General features: G+C 32.9%; 1 protein-coding gene across 1 annotated transcript in view; it reads right to left on the bottom strand.

Moving 5' to 3' along the window:
* Nucleotides 1–27,512, bottom strand: part of LOC119865448 (arginine and serine rich coiled-coil 1) — a 396,620-nt gene that overhangs the window by 287,181 nt on the left and 81,927 nt on the right. The window contains exon 5 of the mRNA XM_038571315.1: nucleotides 13,285–13,458. Coding sequence (XP_038427243.1) covers nucleotides 13,285–13,458 — 174 coding nt within the window. The remainder of the gene's footprint in view (nucleotides 1–13,284; nucleotides 13,459–27,512) is intronic.

Below are 27,512 nucleotides of genomic sequence, written 5' to 3'. Positions count from 1 at the left end.
TAGGGAAATTCAAATTAAAACCATGATAAGAGGCACCTGTGTGCTCAGTCGGTTAAGCATCTGCCTTCGGCTCAGGTGATGATTTCAGGGTCCTGGGATCAAGTCCCACATTGGGCTCCCTACTTGGCGGGGAGTCTGCTTCTCCCTCCCCCCCCCACCATGTTCCCACTCTCTCAAATAAATAAAAAATAAAATCTTAAAAAAAAAAAAAAGCTATGACGAGACATCACTATACACATATATGAAAGGCTAAAATAATATTTATAATACTCAGTGCTGATGATAATGTGGAGCAACTGAAACTCTTATACATTGCTGGTAAGAATGTACAATAATACAATCACCCTGGAATACAGTTTAGGAGTAGTTTTATATAATGATTAATGTATACTTATAATATTTTACATAAGTCCTTCATCCAGCTGTTTACTGAGAAACAAAAACTTATGTTCAAAGAAAATCCTGTACACAAATCTTTATAGAAGCTCTATTCATAATCACCAAATGTCCTTCAACAAGTGAAATAAATAAACACTGATACAACAGACTACTACTCTGCAATAGAAACAAATGCAACTGTTGTACTTACTACAACATGAACAAATCTCAAATGTACTATGCTAAGGGAACAAAGCCAGTCTCAAGGTACATGCTATATGATTCATTCATATAACATTTGCAAAAAAATATAAACCTTTACACAGTGGTTGCCAGGTGCTAGCAACGGGTAAATAGTATAAATAGTATAAATTCAAAGGGATAACACAAGGGATTTTTGAGGGGTGATGGAACTGTTTTTTACCTTGACTGTGGTGGTGGTTACATGAATCTATACACAATGTTAAAATTCACACACTATCCATCCAATAAAGTCCAATTTTACTATATCCAATTTTAAAAATAAAATTAAACATAACAAGGATAATTAGAAAATCTCTATGTTTGGAAATTCATAAAATAATATTTTAAATAACATAAGTCAAAGGGGATGTTGCAATGGAAATTAGAAATTCTGAACTGAATGATAATGAAATATGGGATGTACTCCAAAGCTTAGAGGAAAATTCATAACCTTAGATGAATATATAAGAAAAAGAGGAAAAATCAAAACAAATGAGCTAAACATCCTTCTCAAAATGACAGAAAACAAATGTCATGTAAAACCTAAAAAAATAAAAAACCTAAAAAATTAAGAATTAAAAGAATAGTAAGAATTAATGAAAACATACAGTATAAAGAATCAACAAAACCCAAAACTGATTGGTTGTGAAAACTAGTAAAATTGATAAATTCCCAACAAAACTGTTAAGAAAAAAAGGAAAGCCAAAATAGTTAATATTAGAATGAGAAAAGGATTATCATCAAATAATGTATATATGTATACACACACACACACAAAATCTTGATAGAATCTTATAAAGATTTTTGTGTAAAAAAAATGAAGATTTAGAGAAAATGAACTAATTCCTAGAAAAAAATAAGTAAAACATACCCAAACTGACACAACACAAACAAATTTATTTGGTCCTATGAGTATTAAAGATAAATTCATAAAATAATCTTTAGGAAAAAAAATAATAATCTTTAGGTTTAGTGGCTTCATTTGTGAACTGTAACAAATACTTATGGACAAAATAACACTAAAATTACATAGTTTTGGAACACCTGGGTAGCTCAGTGGTTGAGCATCTGTCTGCCTTTAGCTCAGGGCATGATCCCGGGGTCCTGGGATCCCCGCAGGGAGACTGCCTCTCCCTCTGCTTGTGTCTCTGCCCCCCCCCCATTTATTCGTGTCTCTCAGGAATAAATAAATATTTTTTTTAAAATTAGTTTCTTACATTATAAAAATAAAAGAATATACTAACTCTTCAACTGGTACATAGATAATAATTTATGGTAAATTCATAAAATGAAATACTATTTAGCCATATAAAGGAATAAACTGATACATGAACAACCTAATTAAATACATCCCAAAAGCATTATGGTAAGTAAAAGAAGTCAGACACAAAAGGCAACATGCTGTATGATTCCATTTGTTTGATATTGATAAAAGGTGAAACTTCTCAGTTTGATAAAAGGACAAACTTCCTCAGTTGGTGGGAATGGAGGAACTAGACTGCATACAAAACATAAGGAAACTTTTTAGGGTGATGGAAATACTCTATTACCTTGGCTGTGATGAGAATTAGATGACTATATAACTGTCATATGATTGCCAAAACTCAAAGAACTACACATCTAAGAAGTGAATTTTACTGCATATAAATTATATCTTAATAAATCTACCTAAAGAAAAATTTAATATAGAAAAAAATGACATTTAAAAATTTCTAAAAATAGTATCAATGGTAAATATTTTAAGCAGATACTACTTTTTAACTTCAAAAGCCCACATACTGTGATATAATTATATCAGTGTAATTTCTTGGGCTTAGGTTAAGCCAAGACAATTTCTCAAATTTACTTTGCAGTTGCAAATTTACTGGACCTAATATTGCCGATTAAGTATGACATTTAAAAGTCTTCATTTAAACTGTAAATAATCAAATAGTTACTTATCAATCTGAGTGGTTGTGTATGTGTGTTTACACAAAAGTACTACTCTTGTTTGTCTAGACAGCTTTGAAAGATGAAAACATTTTCCTTCTACTTTTATCTTTCATTCCTTTGGTTGAGTAGATTTAATTTCTAAGTCATCACAATATAAGTTTTAACTCTGGCTTTTTCCAAAAACACATTACTTTTCAAAATTTGATATCTACCAGTTTCTTTTTCTAATGTGGAATGCCCTCCTTTATCTTTCTCAAGAAAATGAATCTAAGACTGTAACATCACAACCAAACTGATTTCATGATCTACTTCCAGGTGGCCTGTCACAGCCTGGCATATCCACAGAGGCCAAAGGCTGCCATTTCAAAACCTCCTCTAAGTGTTCATACAGAATTAAAACAGCAGCACTCATTGTTATATTTCCCTAACTGCACTTGCTGTCTAAATGATCATCACATATAACAGCCTTTAGAAAGTGCTCTGTGTTTATACCCACAAGGTCCTATCTCGGACTGAGATTCATTCCAATCTTCCTGTAGTTATGTATGCAATCTCAAAAACTAAGGGCCATATCCTTAGCACTAAGTGAAAAGCATTAACCCCAATGACACCATCTGGAGTTTGTATTCAATGTCTTGAAGTCTAAGCTATGTTAGCAATACTTATATGAATGGAATGTATTACAACTTACTCTGCTTTAGTGGAAAAGGGCATCCCATAACTACATCATCCAAAAAGACATATGCTACTCCTATCATCTAGCTATACACTCCATTTACCAGGATATTTAGAACAGCTAAGCTAGCCTTTTAAAAACTGTCCTATAATAGCACATTAGGATATAAAAATAGATCATCATGCACTATTTCCCAATCTTTGCTGTTTAATCAAAGGAGTTTTAAACCTCTGCTTCTCTACTTGTGCCAACCAAGATTTATCTAATACGTCACACATACATTATGGTTTATACCAACCTGTTCTATTTTGGAGATGCCACTACAATGCTCACTAGACTGGGAAGAAAGCCTATGAGAATTGAATAAACCAGATTTAAATATATATATACATATATATATATGTATATATATATTGAACAGACTGTTTCTATTTGGATTAGCACCATTCATAGTTGGGATACTCCAGGTGCTTTATAATGAGGTATAAATTAGTACTATGATGAGTGCTTATAAGCAACAGCTTAGCTTTTAGGGGGAACTGCTTGTTTATTTAGGAAGAAAAGACTTGGCTGACACTCCAAGTTTATTCCCTCTCCATTTCTCTAACAATAGTGCAGATTTTTTAGCTTACAAAACCATACATGACCTAACTGAAGGCAAACACCAAGGCCTTCGGTAAAGGATCTCTATGGAATTGTATACTTAGGTTTAGTCGTTTGCCCTGTAACCATGTACCAAATCAACAGAGTAGGTGATACCAATTAAGATCCTGAAATAAATTAGATCAGGCGTGAAGAGTCATCAATGAGGACTGGAATTTTAATCAGTAATTTAAAATAAAGCTTTTTAAGCAACCGATGCTAAATGATATTAACTACAACATAACTGATAACATTTAAAGTACAGGAAAAAGATAATGGAAGTTATATACTGGGTAAAAAATGCTGTCTGGAGACTTTGATGGAGGTGATGTATATATGCATGGGTAGACATGCACACTTAAAATAGGCATGGAGTAGCTGCTTATTTTTCTAATACCAAAAATTCAATTTTGTCATTTTCAAATGCTTAAAAGCTAGATTTTATTACCTAGAAACAACTTCTAAAACCATCTCTACAAATACATCAGTACTTACCAGGTAAGTAAGTAAATATAGTGTTCCAGGTAAATATAGTGTTCAGTAAGACAGACAAGGAATATATCATCTGGCAATTACAATATTTTGTAATTACAAAATTACAAAGCTCTCTATTCTGATTAGGCGTAGATACCATAGGTGCTAAACTGCAAGACTATTGAACACACTCAAAAAGGGCAGAGAACACTTCGTGAAGGAAGTTAATACCTAAAGTGAGCCCCAAAAGAAGAATGGAACTGGCAGGAGACATGGAGAAAAAGTGGCTATTTCACACTGAGAAAACAGCCTTTCAAAAGACTCAAAATTAGAAAAAAGAGTGGTAGTTGAGAAACTGGTAACCACAAGCATCAATAATTAAATGTGTGTTGTTTATATAAAATACCATTTATTGAGATCCTACTCTTCTATACTATCCTTCTTACACACACTGCTTCTAGTATTTACAGGTTTTCAATGATCATTATTCTTCCCATTTTACAGAAGAATAAATTTAAGGTTCAAAGAAAATAATCTGCCCTGACAGGAAACAATTTTTAATGACTTGAAATGGCTAAAAATTACTGGGTATCTTATCTAGAATGCCTTTCCAAGTTATCTCCACCTTTCTGTCCTTCCTTACCTATTTTTAAATTTCAGAAATTATAGATAACTGATAGCAATACAGATGATTATTTTCCATAGATACGCAACTGAATTTTGTCCAGTGGAGTTGTCACTGATTTCCACCCTGCCTGTGGAAAAGCCAGTTTTGACTCTACTAAACAATTTCACATCCTATAAATATGTGTCTGCTCTTTGGATTCTCCTTGGAGCTACTGTAGTAGCATCTTCATGGCTCTCTCATTAATGAATGAGTCAAATAATACCTTTGGCACATGTTCATGAGTATTTTTATGAGTCATGATTCTACCTTCTTTAACAATTATCCTTTAATAGCTCCAAAGCACAGTGAGTCAGAATTTGAAAGATCGTGTAGATTCTGTTATGGTTCCAAAGATAAAGTTCCTTCCATTATACACTATTTATTCCTTTTATTCTTGACTATTAATGCTAACACAATTTCTTCTAATACCTCTTACAAGGGTCCCGGTCCCACCAAGTTTTTTATAGTCCATGTGATGAAACATACTAATAAGTCCAGCAGAAGGCTACTTTCAGTTTCTCACTAATTTCACATAACTGTAATTCCTGAGCCTCCTGTGGAATGAAAAAGGAAAATAAAAATACCTTCTCTCATTCCAAGGCTTTTCAAAGCCAGGCAACCACAATAAGAAAGAATGAACCTACAATTCATGCCATTTAATGCTCTATCAGGCATAATTCAAGTCAAATCCCATTGGGCAAACTGTGGGATAATTAAAATGTATTGATATAATGAACAAGAGAAAGGTGGCGACCTGGGGGAGAACTTCTAAAACCCTTGCCTCCTGCTTTTGCTGATTATTCTTTTTGTTATGTTAGACTCCCTTTCTTGACCTAGTCTTTTCGAAAAAATTACAGATTGTTTCTGTTGAATAAAACTAACACCTAGTGGCAAACCTACACAATGAAAATTGGGTGGCAAATTTTCTTGCAATAAAAAATATCCAACAACATAAAGGGCCACTGGTACAGAATTCATTCAATTCACAAGGAAACTGTAAAAAATTTAATTCAAAAAGGAAGAAAAATCCAGTGCACGCATTTATATAAAAATGTATTTGTTTACCTGCTTAACAAAATTGACAGTACGAAGCTTCCTTTGCATGCTACAATGACATGTGTTAAAGGATACGCTTCTTTCGAACCAAACATTTACCCTTCGCCACTGGTGAAAGGCAACAAGATCTCTTTACAAAGTCTCGTCTTTTTCAATAAATTTTGCATGAAAACATGTTATACTGGCACAAAGTTGCCTGCTGTCACATTCGAAGTGTGATAAATGTTTAATGAAAACAACACCACACAGCTTGGTGTCAGACAACAGCTATCACACAGCCCTGCTTTGATCCAAACAGACACTTAAAAGGAGTTCTAAGCACGCTCTGCACCACAGAACTCTATAACCTATATGCAAATGGAGCAAATTAGCATAAATGACTTCCTGCTGCATAAAGAAATAAGAGGTAAGGAAAAATATGACAGCCTCTAAGAGTATGTAACTGCTGTCAAAACTCGGGAGTCCAGCATTCCCAAATCACTTCAACATCTTCTGCCAAGCACTAGGTAGGAAAAATCTCATCAACAGAAACTTAGTACATGAAACTCTACAACTGAAGACTCTGGAACACTGCCAGGTCAAAGTCATAACCAATATATATCTATAATGTATGATTACTACATGCTACTACATTTCTTATAAACACTGCTTGTAACACTTCTGGTTTTTCTAGTATTATTATCCCCATTTTACAGAAGAATAAATTGAGGCTCAAAGAGACTAACTTGTTCTAATAAGAAAAAAAATTGTAATTGCTTTAAAATGAGCAATAATTATAATTTCTGCAAGTTAATTTTCAGAATCTAACAGACTCTAAATGCCTTAGCACATTTTTAAATGTGTGTATATGAGTGTGTGTCTATATATACACATATATATATTTGAGAATACTACTTTCAAAGGCAGTAATTCCTATGAATGAAAAATGTATGTTGCTTCTGTTGATAAGCTTTCTGTGTTTTTAGTCTATAAAAACATACCTGAAACAGCTTCAATACAAGCAATAACTTCTCATTATATTGCACAGTAAAACTTTTAATGAAAGGTTTTATAAATAGGTAACATACAGGGCTATGAAGCCCAATTTCACCACTGTCCTAGTAGTTTCTAATATATGTTCAGAAAGATTTAAAGACAATTGATGTAGTGGGAGTCACATTTCATTATAAGAAATTCTATTTAAATATATTACCCTTCTATTACCCACCAAAAAGAACTGCTTCAGTTGTCCAGATACGGATTTCTATGTCCAGTGGGACATACTTACCTCTCTAAAAGCAAAAAGGTTCAAAAAGTTATACAAAGAAAGAAAAGAAGAAAAGTACAAACTCAAGGGTTTGAGCAAAATATTCCAGAAGTCCTGATGGGCACATTTCTCAGATCAACATCCATCTACCAAAAAGTCAATAAGGGAAAAATAACTGAAAGCCTTTCATAGTACCATATCTAACGAATACATTAAGGAATACTAAATTAGGTTTCTGATGAATCCCAAAGTTACTCACATTAAGAAAGCATTTTACTAGGAAATAACTACTTTAAACCAAATTTTCCTGGTGGTGATTTAAATTCTGATGGAAAATAGATTTAAATCAAATCCATCCAAATTCTATTCCTAAGGATGGTACAATGATTTAAAATAAACAGTAGAGGGGCAGCCCGGGTGGCTCAGCAGTTTAGCGCTGCCTTCAGCCCAGGGTATGATCCTGGAGACCCGGGATGGAGTCCCACATCGGGCTTCCTGCATGGGGTCTGCTTCTCCCTCTGCCTGTCTGTGTCCCTCTCTCTCTCTGTGTGTGTCTCTCATGAATAAATATGCTATACGTTGGCAAATTGAACTCCAATAAAAAGAAATTTAAAAAATAAAATTTAAAAATGAATAAATAAAATCATAAATAAATAATCAGAATGTCACTGGTAGTAGTAACAATTTACAACCAATTTTTCAAAGAAGTCTCTAAAAGATGTATTATAATAGCCAATTATACTTCATGGAGTTTGATTAAAATGTTAATAAAGAAGGCACAAAATGAATCCACAGAAGACTCAGATGGTGTGTAGAATATTCACAATCATCAAACCAAGATGTAATTAGGAGATTCCATAACAAGTTTCATATTTCTGATTTTTTACTCTCAGTATAAGTGTGCTTAACAAAAATAATGTTTGGTGTCCAATTTCAACTTAATAACTATGAAAAATAAACTTTGTTTACATATGTAAAAGCATAGCTTGATAAAATAAATGCAAATATTAATGATCTGATAAATATTTTCAGTTTTAAAAACCTGTGAGGAAGCTAATAAAAACAGGAAAAATTTGTATCAATGTTTAAAGTTAAAACAGTCTTAAAACCTAATTTTATAAATGTAAAACATTAAAAATTAACATCATTAAACCTTCTTCAAAAAATCTAAGACAAGGCTCAGCTGGTGTCTTTCTTAAATTAATCCTTCACATAGTGTTATAAGGAAAGACACCTTTTAGTCCCTACAAACTCCTCATACCCTCCCCACTTTTATTAGGCCTTCCTTATTCAGTACCTTAATAAAATGACGAGATCAATTTAAACACTATAAAAAATGATCATTCAAATGTTCCAAAAATTCCAAGAATTATATTTAATTAGCTGCTATATTTATAAGAGTTTTCAGAGTTATTAATTTGGTTATCTTTTTCCTCAAAAGTTCAACAAAAAAAACTCTTCCTTATTATTAGGCTCATTAATTTCTTCTTGTGCATTCCTTTCTCTCCTACTTTTATTTTTCCCAACTTATAAAATACCCCCTTACCATTTCTCACTCTTACTTTGTACTTTATAAACATATGCTTTGGGCAGCCCCGGAGGCCCAGCGGTTTAGTGCCGCCTTTGGCCTAGGGTGTGATCCTGGAGACCCAGGATCGAGTCCCGCGTCAGGCACCCCGCATGGAGCCTGCTTCTCCCTCTGCCTGTGTCTCTGCATCTTTCTCTTTCTCTCTCTCTCTCATGAATAAATAAATAAAATCTTTAAAAAAATTAAACACATGCTTTATGTTTTATCAATTTTCATATAATATTGATATTTTCAAACTGGATAAAAACAAACATTGTTATACACAAAGAAGCAGAAGCACATTGAGTTTTTATTTCCTCTTATGTGAGGAAGCAGCTAGGCTTTTTAGTCTAAACTAAAATATTTGTCATTGGGTTCCACAACCACAATGAACTAATATGTAAGTCCTAATTATATGGTTTGTGAATTTTTTTTTCTTTTTCTCCACTCACTTTTTTTTGGGGGGTGGGCCTGAGTCACGTGGCAAGAGACAGCTAACAAAATGATCACAGAAATATATTTAAGTAAGGGCTAGAAATGTGGTTTTATTAAATATAGTTAAATATAATTCTAGATAAATAAATGAAATGTTGTTGCAGGATAATATGTGAAAAAGAGAGGGAGAAAAGCAATCAATCTTTTACTGATGACAGATTTCTGATCAAAGAAAAATAAGGCACAGAAATCCTTTCACTTCTCTTTAGGTATTTTCTAGGGAAATTTAAGCAACAGCATATCACTTGATCTCACACATTATATCTCATCATCAATGATTATGGATTACTAAAGGAGTGAGGATAATTTACTGTTTAGAGTCAAGATGCTCTTGTCAGCAAACATGAATCAGAACCCTAACTCTACCATTTACTAGCTCTATGATCACAAGTTTTCATCTCTATGAGGGATAATAAAAGTAGCTATTTCATGAGGCTATTATGAAAACTAAATAAGATAATGCATTCAACTGCTTAGCAAAATTCCTGATACACTGAAAATATATTTAAAATGTTAAACACATTATTATTATGTCTACTGTAAATAAAACATTTTTTCATGTCTCATATAGACCTGATCATATCATTACCACACTTGCAACTTCATCAGCTTCTCACTGACTTTGGAATTAAAACTCCGAACTTAACTTATAAGGTACTCCAATAATCATTTCTCACCATCACTGCTCTTTAACTCTACACCAAGACTTTAGTTCCTCAAATATGCCACACATGCCTCTAAGGCTTTCCAGCTGAAGTTCATTTTGCACATAAGATTCTTTCTCATCTCTTCCTTCCTTCAATGTAAAAACACGACTGCTTCTGAGAGACCCTCCCTGACCTGTTGACTAGTCTGGACCAACCAGCTTAATGGTCATGGAAATATCTTGCAATCATAATGTGTCAAGACGGAAGATGAAGCCAACATGCTTAAAACGGCCTGTTGGAAGGGTAAAAAAGTGCCCAGAACTGCTTATCTCTAAGCTCTTTGTCATATTAGCAATAAATGTGCTTACGGGGGCACCTGGGTGGCACAGTCAGTTAAGCCCCCAACTCTTGGTTTCAGCTCAGGTAGTGATCTCAAGGTCCTGAAATCAAGCCCCTGTGTCCGGCTGTGTTCTGAGCAGTTTCTCTCTCCCTCTCCCTCTCCCTCTCCTCCCTGCTCATTCTCTCCTCAAATAAATAAATTTAAAAAATAAAAATAAAAAATAAATGTGCTCAATGTTTAAGCCAGAGGCTAAGAAACTACAACCTATGAGCCAAACCTAGCCAACTTTCCATCTTTGTAAATAAAGTTTTATTGTGATACAGCCATATCATTCATTTAACATTATCTTTGGCTGCCTTTGTGTTAAAAGGATAGAGTTCAGTAGTTGCAACAGAGACATATGGCCTAAAAAGCCTAAATTATTTGCTATCTAGCCCTTTACAAAGAAGTTTGCTGTCCCTGGTTTAAGCTACTATTGTTTGGGTTTTGTTACTTATAGCCAAAAGCGTCCTAACTCACTTTATTTCCCTAACTTCCCTGTGAAACATTTCATCTGATTTCACTGTAATTACTTACATATCTTCCCTTCTATCCTTATTTTGCCATCTGCATGAACTCTCCAAGTAGGACTGGCCTACTATTATGACCCTATTACCAATACTGTATTTGACAAGTAGAAGGTATTTAAACATTATTGACTGAACAAGCAAACGAATGAATGAGTATATCTGATCGATAACCAATCGATTATTTATTAACTGACATGTATATCAGGTACTCCAAGTGATATAAAAGAGTAGAAGACATACATTCTCTGCCCCAAATGGCTTAAGAAATCAGGTCTATCAAATAAACATGTAAGCATTAAAAAAAGAAGATAAATTATTTCAGAAGCAGGGTACATCTATACATGTATAAGTACTACCATTAAATGTGTACATGGACCTTAAAAATCCTGATTTTATATCATAACAAAAGATAAGAATATGGATGTCCTCAGCACTAACCAGGAGAGAGAATACCCTGATATAACACCACTCTACACTATGGTCCACTAAAACCATGGAAATTAATTAGTGAAGCTACTCACAGTTTTCTGACCTCAGTTCCCAGAGCCCTTCAACTGACACCTCTAGTTTTGACCTTGTTCATCCCCTTTATTGAGATTTAAAAAATGATGATGAATACAACATTATTATCTTGTAAACCTGTCGTCCAGGATTCAGTTCCTTGAACATAATCACCACTGAGTCTAACCTGTAAAGCTGACCCAAACTTTCAAGATTAATGTCACCATACAAGAATCTTTCCTGAAACCAGCCAATCTCCCTTTTTTAAATTATTTTTCTTACCTTTAAAATCCCCAAGTTAATGCTTTATGTAGTATCAATTTTATACAACTGTGTAATTATTCTGGTGAAGTGGAAAGCAAAAATTTAATTACTAAAAAGCATTGTCACTTTTTTTATAACCACGTAACATCTAAAGTGTAAACCGAAAGAAGAAGAAAACAAAAAAGGAATAAGGGGCAAGAAAATTCCTTAACAGACATAATTTATTCATCCTCTTAATCCATACTTTCTTAGTCTCAAAAACCTACTCTCCATCCTCTTTTCAAGTCTATCGTCCTCCTGACTTTCTCCCTTTCTCAATAGATTTCTCTCATATCCTCCCTGATCTTAATTCCACTCTGCCACTTTTAGCCAAATCCATCTCCCTATCCTTATGGTCAGATACTAACCCCATCTCCTCTAACGTTCAACAACCCTTAAAACTAGAAGAACTCAGAATTTTACAAGACCACAACTGCTCTATGTGCATTAAGGAAATCATGTAATAATATTATCCTCTTCCAAAATCCACCACAAGTTTATCACTTCAAAGAGTCTAGCAGGTTTATGTAATATCATTGTAAATCTGGAAATAAAAAATAAACAACTGAGAAAAAGAAAAGGAGAGACAAGTTCCATATCCTTTAATAAATTTAATTATTTATAGAATCAAGATCTTAAGGAACTACAATCAAGATCCCGACAAGCTCTTTGATTTTATAGTATAAACTGATAAATTACAAATAAAGACTTTGTACTGAAGTATTACAGTGAGTATACATAGGGTGCTGAAAGACTCACAAAAGGGAATAAATTCTAAGATGTTCTACTATAATAAAAGAGCCCAATGTTGGTTTTGAATAAAATAAACAAGAAGCTACAATTTAAACTACAAACCAAGATTGTTAAATTAGAAAATGTTAAAATGAAACCAAACAGTTATGAATGGATTTCAACCTCCAACTGGACAAAGTTAGAATAATTGTTTCAATAATACCAATTCCAGAAAAATAAATTCTTGGTCTCACACACACATACACTCAAACACACGCATGCACGCACACACACACACCTACCTCGACAGTGCCAACTCCCATTCTATATTGAAAGAGGCCTAATCAATAGTAAATCACATGGTAAAGTAAAGTAAAGTAAATCTTCCTTCGTTTCACCTTTATCTTTTTCCCCTAACGGCTTTACAGTAAATTAATAAACATTTTTAACAATGAGCTAGTCTTTAAATTTTAAAATCGTATTCATGATAAGGAAATTAATGTAGAACTTTCCTAAAGAATTATGCAAATTTTCCTTTACTGACATACTAAGTTTTGATAGTACCATTTATTTTGTGTTTGGCAAGTTTGTTATATAAGTAGTAAATGAAAACAGGAATATAAAGGAAGCCCAGTACAAATTTGAGATAACCAAAAAAAAAAAAATTGAGATAACCATTTTGATTTATCCTTTCTTCTTTATTTAACGTATTCTCCTCTTTTGTCCATCTAAGAAAACCTCAGAAAATGAAAATTTAGTTTGAATATTGCCATGGAATCACTGAGGCATCACTACTGAAGATTTACTTCAACTTACCCACGCTTGATGTTGTGTAATTCCTTATCCTTGCATTTATCCTTCTCCTTTTCTCTTTTCTCCTTGTCTCTGCCTTTACGTCGTTCTCTATCCCGAGACCGACTACGGGTTCTTCGGTGACTGGACCTTTCACTGCTTCGACTATGGGAACGTGGACGAGGTCTTGACCTGGACCTATAATAAGCAGATTTTATTACATCAATTTAGGGTATATTTTGTATTATGAAATGCAAATATTCTTAAAAATAATCTAAAAGAAAAGGATTTAGTTTTTAATTATGAATTCAGTAACTAAATGTGGGAAGTAAGTAAGTATATAGAATTCTTTATGAATAAGTATAGTCAATTAAAATGATATGAGGGAAATAAATGTCATCTTTAGAGGAAATTAGATTTGGTCAAAAAGTGCCTACAAGTGTAAGTCCTAAAGGTTCAAATTGCCTTGAATGTTCAAGCCTCCTCAAATAATATAACAAATCTAAACATATCTAAGCTAATTTCCAAAATAGGGTCTTTCCTATCTCTACAATCTTGGCTTCCATGTCTATTCAACTTCTTTTCTTATATCTAACTGTTAAAATAAAACTATTTCTCTCCTCTACCCTAATCCAGCTATTTTTTTGTATTAAATCAGAGTATGAGGTAGGATATACTGTGTTTTTGGTTTTTTGTTTTTTTTTTAAGTAAAGATTTCAGATCCCGCTTATGGTGCTGAAAGAAAGCCTCTACCAGATTGGTTGATAGATAGCTATAAAAAACAACTATCTAAAGGCACTATTCAATAGTGACCAAAGGAAGGCAGATTCTGTAGGAGGCCAAACTTGGGAAAAGAGCAGAGCAACAAGAAAGTTTCCCATTTTATATCAGCTTCTTTTCTAAGGGGGAGGCTAAGTTTGTGGGCAGTTCAGGGCAGTTAAAACTCCAACAGAAAGCTTCAGGATTTCTGGCCTGAAAAAAAGCAGAAGACTCAGTGCAACCACTGCAAAAGGAAAATGAAAGGGGAATCCTGAAAAAGAGTCAGAAGAGGAAGCCAAAAATTCTAGATATAAATAGTACTCAAATCTTGGACTGACTCCTACATTATACATAAGAGGGGGAAACTCCGCAGATAGCTAAGGATAAAAGAACTGAAAACATCAAATGTCCTTGAAGAGATGGGTTTTTACAATTTTAATTCAACTAACTTAATTTCCTGCTAAAACAAACAAGTAAACAAAAAAAGTAAATCAATATTCTTCAGAGGAATATAACAGTACCCAGTGTATTCAAAAATATGACATTCATCATGTCCAGATAAAATCCAAAGTTACTACTAGATAATACAACAAAGCATGAAAAATGTGATCCAATTTCAAGAGAAAAGATAATCATTGGAGATTAATCCTGAGATAAGCCAAATCTTAGACTAGCACAAGGGTTTTAAAAAAGTATGACTATGCCTGCAATACAAAGAAATCTCAACAGAAAAACTAGAAAATGAAAAAAACAGAAATTCTATAACTAAAAATAAATCTGAAATTTAAATTATGCTGAATGAGATTAAAATCTACTAATCATTAATGAGATTACTAACAACAGAGGAATCTGTATACTTGAAAATAAATCAAGATTTATTGATCAAAGACCTAAGAGGAAAAAAAGACTGTCAATAATAAAAACAGATCCTCCAGGATTTCTGTGACAATATCCTAATGTCTAACATGTTTATTAAAACCCAAAAGTAGAAAATATAATAAGAACACAATTTTTTGTGGTGGCCAAAATTTCCCCAAACTTAGTGAAAGAAATTTTCAGATCTGAGAAGTTTAGTGAACCCCAAAGATAAATAGAGAGATCATGGCTACTGATGAAACTGATAAAAACTACAAGTAAAGAGAAATCTTGAAAGTATTCAGAAAAAAACCTGACACATTACAATCAAAGAGAGCAATGATAGCCATTTCTGCTGGCTTTTTTTTTTTTAATTTTTTTATTCATGAAAGACACAGAGAAAGAGGTAGAGTCACAGGCAGAGGGAGAAGCAGGCTCCATGCAAGGAGCCCGATGTGGGATTTGATCCCAGGACCCCAAGATGACACCCTGAGCTGAAGGCAAATGTTCAACCGCTGAGCCACCCCAGCACCCCTCTGCTGGCTTTTCATTAGATACAGTGGAAATCAGAAGACATAGAACAAAGTTCTTAACATGGTGAAAGAAAAAAACAATCAGCTCAGAATTTATATTTAGCAAAAATATTCCTCAAATAATGAAAGTAAAATAAAGATATTCTTAAGATAAAGGGAAAAATAAACCATAGTCATCAACAGTAATCTGTTTACACTAAGTTCTAAAGTAAGTTCTTCAGGCTGAGGAGAATGATGATAGATGAAAACTTGGGATCTTTAGGAAGAATGAAGACCAATGGAAATGGTAAATATATGGGGAACTACAAAAAATTACTGCCTTTAACTTATTTAAAATACATAAATGTGCTAGGGTTGCCTGGGTGGCTCAGTTGGTTAAGTGTTTGACTCTCAATTTCAGTTCAGGTCTTCATGAGTTCAAGCCCTACTTTGGGCTCCATGTCAAGCATGAAGCCTACTTAAAATACACACACACACACACACACACACACACACACACACACGTGCTTAAGGTAAAAACTACAATGTTTCACTGTAGAGTTTATAATGCAAGTAGATTTAATATATATAGCCTATAAAATAAACTACACAGTATGTAAATGGAGACCTACACAGTTATAACATTTCTACATTTCACATGAATGGTGAAAGAGTAACTCTAAGTACACTGAAATGGTAAGGGCATATATGTAGTCCTTAGAGCAACCAATATAAGAAAAATAAAACGGAAAAAAATGCAAATATTTATATGTAAAAGGTCAAAAGATAAGCTAAACAAGAATTCTTAAAAAATATTCATTAATGCAAAAGGAGGCTGGAAAAGAAGTTCAAAGAAACAAAAATCAAAGGAACAAAATAAAATAAATATATGTATAAAAATACATAAAATAAAACACATTAAAATGTGCATATAAAGTACATAAAATAGATATATATCAGATGGTAGACAAATCCAAATATATCAATAAATATCTTAAATATTAATAGAATAAATACTTTAATTAAAAAGAGCTTGTCCTGGGATACCTGAGTGACTCTTGATTTTGGCTCAGGTCATAATCTCTGGTTAATGAGACTGAGCCCTGAGTTCGACTCCACACTGGTGTGCAGCCTGCTTAAGATTCTCCCTCTCTCCCTCTTCCTCTGCCCCTATCCCCCTGCTCTCTTTAAACAAAAAAAAAAGAAAGAAAGAAAAACTAAAAAACTGTCCAAATGAATCAAAAGGCAACACACAACTACATGCTATCTATATTTATTTTAAATATACAGACAAGGATTGAAAGTAAATGGTTAAAAATAGATTTATCATGCAAACAGTAAGCATAGGAAGAGTGGAATAAATATATTAATATCAGATAAATTAGACTTCAGAAGCAAAGTATCACAAAAAAGAAAGAAAGATAGATACTTCATCATGATCAAAGGATCAATTCATAAGTAGAAATCATATAAAATGTTTATCTGACCACAATGGAATTAAACTAGAGTTTAATAAAAAAAAATCTAGAAAAAAACACAGAGAAATAAAAGAGTCTTCTAAATAATGCACTGATCAAGTAAGAAATCACAAGAAAAAATATTTTGAACTGAAAGACAATAAAAATACAACATAGGAAAATTTGTAAGACGAGCTAAAAGCAATGTTTAGAGGGAAACTTATAGCTTTAAATATTTATATTAAAAAAGAAGAACTAAAATCAAATACCTAAAGTTTCATCTTAAGAAGCTAGTAAAAGAAGAGCAAAGTAAACCCAAAGTAGGTAGAAAGGAGGAAACATTAAATAGCAAAAATCAATAGAATAGAAAAAAAAAAAAAAAGCCAAAATGTGCTTCTCTAAGAATATCAACATATTTGGTAAATCCCTAGCTAGACTAACCAAGCAAAATAGAAAAAAGCAAAAAAACCCAAATTACTCCCCCAAGCGATGATAGGAAGATCGCATAAATTAGACCTGGGTATTTAGGACATATGATGGTCTTGAAGAGAATTACAAAGGTTTCAATGATAATAATACCTGTCTTCTTTTAACCCTAATTAGTTTACTCAGTGAATGGAGAACAATATTACACAATGTCACAAACTTTTTTTAGTACGTGATTTTGAGAAGTTACAATATTTCTTACTAGCAATGTCAACATGGGTTTATTATCCTCATTTATAAAAATTAAATTTGTATCATTTTCTCTTTGATTATTCTCCCTTAGTTTTGACACAGGACCCCTCTCCGTGTAAAGTTTTAATTTATCCTGACAATTAATTTCTCCCACAAATGTTAGCTTATTTATTTCTGATTAAATCTTCTGTTATATGTGAATATATAGAAATTTTAACAGATTATTCTAAAATCTCTGAATAACCATAAAAATGTAAAGTTTTCTTTAAAAAAATTTTAAGTTTTGTTAAAAGAAAGTAATAATAAAAATGGTGGGGGGCCTTTTTTGTGACAGCCTCAGCCACTATTCATATATATTTTATGTATATACACATAGAGTATATTATTTTAATTTGGTTCCACATTGTTCAAGACCAAAATATGATTCTTGCAATTAGTTTTCATTTAACTGGTGAAAATGTGGACTACAAAAGATGAGTTAACATTAGTTTAAACCCTAACAACAAAACTAAGTTTCTCTTTTTTAATGAATCTTTAAAGTAAGCTCATTTCTTAGTGGTTTGTTTTTTGGTCAAAAAAACAAAACAAAACACTGTTTGACAAAAATGTGCAGCCGTTTGTGGATTACAAACCAGGTGGATTTGGGTGAAAGCATGTTTTTTCACTGTATCTTAAAAAACAGATGTATCTGTTATCTATATACCCAAAGTTATACAAGTATTAAGTTTAAAAAAATAAAGGATTCTTTATATTGTGGTGTCCTCTAACAAGTTATTTCCTCTCTGGGGATCTGTTTCCTTATCTACAAAAGGGGGATAATAACTACGTTTCAGGGTTACCTAACTGAATTGTAAGATAGCAGGCAAGTAATTTGGGAGCAGGCAGGCACTGAGAAAGAAGTAACTGAGGCATGTGCTACTCTGAATGAATGAGTAAAATCTGAATCAGAAGTATGTTAAGTATGTTTCCCTTAAACTATAGCTAATCCCGGAAAGAGCAACATTTTGATTTTGACAGACCTTTAAAATCTTAAGGCTGGCATAAGGATTACTCAAGTCTCAATATATTTCTTGTATAAAGGAAGGTAAGTAATAATAATATTGGCCAACAATTCATGTCTTCTCCACAGGAAACCCACAGTAGACCCATGATTTTCACAGATTTACTATTAAAAAGAAAATTACATCACCTATCATACAAGGTTTTGAAAAACAAAAGGGGATATTTTGGGGAGTCGAAAAAGGCCTACAACATAAAGACAACAGGCCTACACTGGCACTGTTTCTCTGGTCCCAGAGAAACCAGAAAGTAGAGTCACTCTCTCTCCATCAGCATGGCTAGATACCTCAATCAGAGACCTTCTATCAAATGATCTCTGCCTACTCTCCCATAGCATCTATTTACCAATCTCTACTCCTCCCAATATAGCCAATTCATAAAATACACACAATTATCTCCAAGCTCACCTCATGGTCTTCGCTAACACAAAGATTCCATAATAGAAAACTGCCATTCCCCAAAGCATCTTGCTCATTACTCAACCATATGTCAATACCTGCAACTCATGCCATTTTGAAATATTCTCCTAGAAATATTGCTGATATGGCTCAAAGAACGAGGACAGCAACAGCAGATCTGTAAGTTAAGCCATCCATGAGGTCAAATTTAAAGAAAGTAAAAAGTTTTAAAATATCACAGTATGCAATATAAGGTATTGGACCGTTCTCTGACATCTTGATGTTCATTATTTTAATTCTCATATTGTATGCCTCTTAATTTTGTTTATAGGCTACAGGGAGCAAAAAATGACACTGGAGAGAATACATGGGGAAAACATAGTAAGTCTGAAACATGGGCAAAATAACATTACTAAAGGCTGTATAAAAGGACTGCAAAATCAAAGATTTAAAATGAATTAAGCTGCTGACTTCTTAGTTGTCATGAGAATTACTTTATACAATTTTGAGTAAAATGCAGATCTTAGACACAAGAACAACCCCATTTACTTTATTAAGTAACTTTTATATTTGAAGGATCTCCATCAAAAAGAAAGTAACAGATCACAGGAAAGAGATTTCCTATCCTGACAAGACAAAAAAGTTAAAGAAACTACATTAAAATTTAAGATATTATTTGTCCCTCATTCCTTAAATAAATACCCTTCTGATAAATCACTCTAGAAGTCTCTAGAGTACCATAACCAAAATGGAGATATATTATAAGTAAAAAAACATTTGATAAAAAATGTGGCCCTCTAGAACACACAATATATAAGCGATAAATGGACAGCAAGATGTCCTATTATACCAGATAAATGCTTTCAATATCTACAGAATAGGAACAATCATCATAACATCCCTACATAAAATGAATTACTGCCCTCAAAAACCAATATGTCAAGTTTCTTAATTGGCTAATAAGTTCTAAACACATGTAATCAAAACAAATATCCTAATATTTTACCTTTCAAAAAATAACTACAATACTTCAAATAGTCTCTTAAGCAGAGTTCTATAAATAAAGACTATATTTACCATAAGGTAAAACTATACTTAAAATTAAATTTTAAAATTATACATTGAATAAATTAACATGAATTCCATGTCAGGATGACATTTTGAACATGGACATCTACTTTCACACCCAACTGAAATCCAAATAAAACCATAACCACAAGGGGAATTTTTTTTTAAAAGAATGTACACTCCAGGAAATAAATATACTATGAAAAAGGAAGTGTCCACTGGTGGCTAAGGGCTCCATAAAACAAGATGACATGGAAGGATCTGAAAACAAACTTAACTTTTCCCATTGAGTTCCTCGTTTATTAGAGAAACTCCATCTCACTGTATTGACAATGTACAGCGCCACTCAAGAAGCCTTGTTAAGTCACCTAAAACCTTTAGTTCATTCACAATTTTGCCTATTACTGCTAACCCAGAAAAATTCTGCACATCATGAACAACAACAAAAGGAATCTAACATCCATACAAAGCAACTACAGTTGTGCCTTGAACAACATGGGTTTGAACTACATGGGTCCACTTACACACAGATTTTTTTTTTCAACAGATACAGTATAGCAAATGTATTTTCCTTCTGATTTTCTTAATAATATTTTCTTTAGCTTACTTTATTATATGAAATCAGTATATAAAAAATAAAATGTGCTAGTCGATTGGTATCAATAAGGCTTCTGATCAACAGCAGGATATTAGTTAAGTTTCTTGGGAGTCAAAAATTATATGTAGATTTTTGACTATGTGGGGAACTGGTGCCCCAAGAGCCAACTGTATTTAAATAAATAAAAAGAATCAAATATGCCCCACAAAAATACCCATGAAGCAGAGGAGACTATAACATCATACTCCAGCATTAATTAAATATAGCATAGAATAAGAGACACACTGTTAGTGATAACGATTCAAGAAAAAGAAAATTCCTAAAAAATAAAAGTAGCAAAAACAAAGAGAAAAAGTAATGGAAAGAAGAGATAGAGAATGAACATCCAACTTAACTGAGGTTACAGAAAAAGAAAAAAAAAGGTAACAGAATTAACATTACAATCATAATCCAAGAACACTTTTGCAACTAAAAGAATCTATATGTAGGAATGGTCCACTGTGTATCTGGGGAAATGGATGAACCATAGTCAACTCTTGAAATATATCCCGATGAAGTTACTGCATATACATTAAAGAAAATAGAATACTCTGATCAAATCGCTAATAACAAAGGAAAGTCACGTCGCCATCAGTCTTCTTAAATGCAAGATAAATAGCAAAACAATGGCGTTAATTTTCCTTGAGGAGCTCAAGGGGGAAAAGGTGTTCACATTTCACAAAATGTTACATCTAGTTAAGCTATCCTTCAAGTTCCAAAGCTACAGGAAAAAAGTGATGAAAGTACTAATTTATGTTAGATTCTAATAAGTCAAGGACATGCTACAATTTCCAGGTTAAGCAAAGTAAATTAAAAGAATGTAAGGTAACAAACTAGTAAGAAAATACGGTAACATTAAACCAAAGAAGGTAAGAAAGAAGGGGAAAAAAGAAAATGGATTGGAACAAACAGAAAACAAAGAAGAGAGATTTAAATCCAAATATAACAGTAATCAATAAACATAGACTAAATAGCCCAATGGAAATAAAAAGATTGTCAGACTGAAAAAAGCAAACTATAGACAGCTTTTCAAAATAACCACATTAAATATAAAACAAAGTGTGAAAGTGAAAGTATGGGAAAAAATATCATGTAAGCACTAAAAAAAGTTTTATTTATTTATTTTTTAATTTTTTAAAATTTATTTATGATAGTCACACAGGGAGAGAGAGAGGCAGAGACATAGGCAGAGGGAGGAGCAGGCTCCATGCACCAGGAGCCTGACGTGAGATTTGATCCCGGGTCCCCAGGATCGCGCCCTGGGCCAAAGGCAGGCACCAAACCGCTGCGCCACCCAGGGATCCCCTAAAAAAAGTTTTAAATTATAAGATTGTATCAATATCTATAGACATCAACGTAAGAAATATTTGTAGAAATAGAGACATTTCATGATGACAAGGTCACTCCAAGAAGAATACAAAACAATTCTGAATTTGCAAATCTACAATCAGGATTTGTCTGTCAGTTCTCTCACTAACTGATAAAAAAAAAAGCAGGTGTTAAAAGGAGAAAAGGTAAGATACAGAAGATTTGAACAAATGGCAGTTAAATTCACTTATTTAATTGTATCTCCAAACTGTTACTATTCGTTCTTAACATGTGTGTCTTTTATATTTCCTAAAATAAACCTTATGATGTGCCATAAAGCTAATCTCATACATTTCAAAAATGAAAGGTGTTCGGGGTGCCTATCCAGCTCAGTCGGTAGAGCACGTGACTCTTGATCTCAGAATCGTGAGTCTGAACTCCCACATTGGGTGTAGACAGTACTTAAAAATAAAATCTTAAAAAACAAATAATGAAAAGAGTTCAAGGTTATGTTCTGTGACTACAGTGTAATTAATAAGCAAGCAAGAAAAAAGACAACTCAAAAAGCCTCCAAATGTTTGGAAATAGTTTTTTCAGTATGGCTCATGGGAAAGATGAAATCACAACGATTATTTTTTAAATATTTAAACTGAATAAAAACTAAAATATGGCATATCAAAAATATGTAGGCTATAGCTAAAGCACAGCAAAGATGAACATTTACAGCATTAAAAACATCAGAAAATAATAAAAGTAAAATAAATGATCTAAGCAGCCATTTTAAAGAGTTAGAAAAAAAAACAGAAAATCACACTCCAATTTAAAAAAAATGTAAAAAAAAAAAAAGAAATTTATACTCAAAGAAGATAAATAGAAATAAAAGCAAAAAGTAATGAACCAGAAAGATCATTGATTTTTCAAAAAGACTAATAAAGTGGATAAACTGTCAGAGGAAATGACCAAAAAAAATAGAGAAATCACAAATAAAATAATATTATAGTTAAATGACCTTTCACACACAGGGATGTTAAAGGCTATGGGAACAGTCATCTCACCACAATTAGAAAAACAGGCAAAATGTATGAAACTATTTCAGACACTGAATAAGGCAGCACAAAACCGTGATTCCCCAAGAAAAGGGAAACAAATAAGGGAACCCTAGAATTACCCCCAGGTTACTGCCTTGAGTAAGTTTCCAAGCCACAGAGCAAGCAGAGGGAACCCAAACAGAGCTTTGAAGACTTGCTGACTTAAGGAGACAGGGACAAACCTTCAAGACGGCCAAGGTGGCTAGAATTTGCAAGGCCTTAGAAGGAAGTTGGACAGAGAGAGAGGGATCCAGAAATCGGCAGTGGGCTCCCCTACATCTTCCAACAAGTTCTCATCTATAGATATGTGAGGTGAAATTCCATGGGACCAGGGAAAGCAACAGAAATCCTGAATATCCTACAGGGGGAGAAATGGTGTTCCACCAGCCACAGTGGAGACAGATAAGCCAGACAGTCAAGAGGTACTCTGGACCACGCTTATGAAGCTTAAAACCAAGACCCGATATTGGCAAAATACCATCTAAAGAAGTTAGATCACGGGTACCTGAGGTGTATTACTCTCGTCTCTGTTTTAGTGGATGCTTAAAATTTTCCTTCTACATGCTAAAAAAATTATTTGAAACTTCATTTATAATAAGTTGGTTATTTAAAATTCACCATGCAAATCACAATAGTTTCTCGATCCAATTCACATAAGCCTACAAATAGAAAGTACCTCAAACCTTATACCGAAAGACTATTTCAAAAACAGCCAACAATAATGCTATTCCTTTGGAGAAAACATGCACATTCTGAATTTTGACTAAGATGAATTCAGTGGGTTAATATTCTTCAGCTTTGGTCAGTAATGGACCCTACATCTGCCTCAGAGAAATCTACCTAGATCAGTACAATTGCCAACGATCCTAAACTGCAGAACCAAGATCAACGGTCCTCACCAGGGGCAGAGGATCAGCCTCTCTCTCTGGTAGATCAAGTACTGGGAACAGGGGTAGTTTGAATACTCCAGACACACAGTGATTCCCTATCTACAGTGTCCCAACTGAAATAATGTTTTTTGTCAAAATTCCTGACACATTTATCTGGACCTATAGCTGACATCGAGTTTTACAACAGACATCAGAATTCAAAGCTGGTAAATAAAAATCAAAACCAATCTTTCATTTACCATGATAGTTTATGCTCTAAAATATGTGTAATAATATGCTTGCTTATTATATCTCTTATTCAGCGATGTTATAGGACATAACATTTTCCCCTTTATTACTAAGCATCTTCTACATGTTAAGAAGCATGCTAGCTGTATTCGTCTAGTCTACCTTTTAATTCTCCATAGTATTTAAACATACACTTGTTATTATCCTCTTCTTTTGGTTTTGGGGGATTTTTTTCTTGCTTTGGGTGGAGGCAGACAGGTTTTCTGTTTTGGGGTTTTTGGGGGTGGGTTTTTTTTTTTTTTTTTTTTTTTTGGTTGGCTGGTTTGGTTTGGTTTTTACTCTGAGAAAACTCTCAACTTTTCAGTTCACAGAGACAATGTGTGATAGAGGTGAAATTTGAACCCAGGTTTCTCCACATCCTTTGAACTACATACAACATGCTGCCAGTAAGATCTGATTGCAGTATCATTTTCAAATAAACTCTGTAAGAAAATAAATATCTATACAAACTCATTTCCAAAACATTACCAAAAGATTTAAGTCCACCTTATTACAGGTAGATCCATTCCACTAAGTATCTTGGAATTCTCATCATGTCAATCTTCAAAAATTCCCAATCATCATTACTAGTCCTCAGATTTTTAAAGAAGATATTAAAAGATACAATCAGGAAGAGAAAAAAAAAAAAAGCCAAAGAGAAATACGGAATGCCAGTGCCTCTCCCCCTAAAAAAGCATATAACCCACCCACTATGCCAAAGGTTAAGTCATTTAGTCAAGTTCAAAGATCTTCAAAGACTTCTTAGATCCAGATAAGCCCATATGTTACCAAAATTCTAAGAAAAAGCTATTACTTTCCAATCTGCTTCTCATGTTTAAGATACAGAACACACAGATGCTTGGCATCACTCATCAGTCTTCCTAAATTTTCACACCAGATAATCAAGGTCCACCAATAACTTTCCTATCTAAAAATCTTAGAAATGTCTTTATTCTATCACTGCCTAGTTCACTTGTTAAATCTGAAAGTAACCATAAAAGACCATTCAGTTACTGTACAATAAGTGTTAATTTGCTAATTTCTTCACAGGTAATCAATTAAAATGTAAAATATTGGATAAAATTAGTTGCACTAAATTTAACAGCTGTTCCATAAGCATAATTAGTTTCACAAGGGCCATATGTATTCTGAACAGAGAGAGAGTTGAAACAAACAGACAGATTTTAAGCAAGTTCGAGAAAATCTGCATTTAATTAGCAGGTGGGCACTACAACTGCATAACGTTTTTATACATTTATATTTATGAAGTGACAGAAGATCTAAAGGCTTTTTAAAATGGCGTTTATTGTTTGAATGGGAACTGTTTTGCTGCATGCTAAAGTGATTTAAGTCCTTATAGCTCTGCTTTGAAAAAAATCATAAATGGTGAAAGAAAACATGTGGAAAACTGTAAAACTAGAAAGAATTCGCGACAAAAAACAGATACACATACCATAACTAAAAGGAAACTACACTTAATTAAATGTACACTACATCTGGAATATCAGCCTAATAAAACGTGAAACTATTAATTTTCATTGTTCTAAAGGAAATGAGGTCAGTGTCATTTAATAATTCCTCCAATTACATTGGACTAACTCATTGGACTGTATGTTCTGGATACCATCTAATCTTAAAATACTATATACTTTACAATATCCTTAAGTTAAACTTTTTAAATAAAGCCATTTAAATTACAAAGGAGTAAAAGAATAAAATCGGTAAATGAAATTCTTTAGCAGCTGGTAGCTACCAGCATTATATTTTAAACCATATGACTTTTGCATATAGGTTTTCATGAATGCCCGTAAGTATGAGATTACACCTCTTAGTTCTTATTAGCACTAAAATCACTTTAAATACATAAGTACAATACATAATTCTAAAAATTAAAATGTTTACCCAGCCAATAATTTCATTGGTAGGCTATAACTATCATTATTTTTTTAATATCATAAAAATGTTATTTTTTCGTAGGCAAATGTTTTAAGAAGTCCTTAACTGAGTAATTAATATTTGTAAAGGAAAATGGTTAATTTTCCAAAATAAAACAGGAAAATGAAGCAAATTCCTGCACTTTCTGTATGCATGGGGAAGAGTCAGAGAGGAGGAGAGTGCATTGTTTACCAACTAAGTAAATTTAAGAATCTTAAGGTTCCTTCACCTCCGTAATAATGTGCCATCCCATGTAAGCATCAAAGACACTAAATTTCAAAATTGTTCTTGAAAAAACAAAAAATGAAAAAATTTAAATTATTAACAAGGATTTTTATTCTGTCATCCTAGTTTTGGAAATCAAATGTGGACTTAAAACTCCTTCTAATTTGCAATACTTAAACCTTTACATGAAAATATTTACATGCCATGGAATTCTTCCACCAAAAACAATCTTTTTAATAACAAATTTGACTATAAAATCAAACTCTGATTTCATGTCTTTTATGGTTAACATTAATACTAATTACATCATATTTGAAAATAAAACAAAAAAACAGAGATCACTTTGCCCCAAAATAATTTTTTAATTAAAATTTTCCATTTAAAGATTACTTCCTTTTTCATAATAGATAAAGACTAAAAGGAACAAAAAGCTTAACATTCTTCAACTATATAGAAAATTCTTTGATTACAAAGCTGGAGGAAAATCTTAAGATACTGAACAGTTTAAAGTTATTTACTAAAAATATTTTTAATTATTTTTTGAAAGCCTGAAGTGATTCGCTGAAAGACTTCATTCAATGCAAACACATAAAACACAAACCTTAAATGGTGATATGAGGAGTATAACTGGATGTTATACTACATGTTGGCAAATTGAATTTAAATAAATAAATAACTTAAATGCAAGACTGATGGTTTATAAATCAGATTACATTCTGCTGCCTTCAAGTGGGATCTCCAATTCTGTTGTTTTTTTGCTGTTTTTCCAAACTGTGAAAAAACTGTACAACAAAGGCAATTAATGGAATAAAATAACCAGAGAAAACAAGACACCTATGGCATGAAACTTTTCTCAATACTCCACACAAGTGAAAACCGGGATCAGATTGACACCTAGCACTATGGGGCACTGTATTGTACTAAACTATATGCTCAGGTACAAGATGAATCCTTGAAGTGGAAGTATGCATGTATTAGTTTACTCCTGATTTCGTCCGAGTACTTTAAAAATAATCCTAGTATGGTTTCTCCCCCCACAAACCATACAATAGGAAGCAGGGGAGATTTTTTAAATCTTCAAGGTCTTATTCCAATACAAGAAGAAACAAAGGCAAG

The sequence above is a fragment of the Canis lupus genome, chromosome 23 (genome assembly GCF_011100685.1).
Source record: "Canis lupus familiaris isolate Mischka breed German Shepherd chromosome 23, alternate assembly UU_Cfam_GSD_1.0, whole genome shotgun sequence".
NCBI lineage: Eukaryota > Metazoa > Chordata > Mammalia > Carnivora > Canidae > Canis > Canis lupus.
Note: the sequence above shows the minus strand (reverse complement) of the source record. Positions and strands in the feature narration are given on the sequence as shown.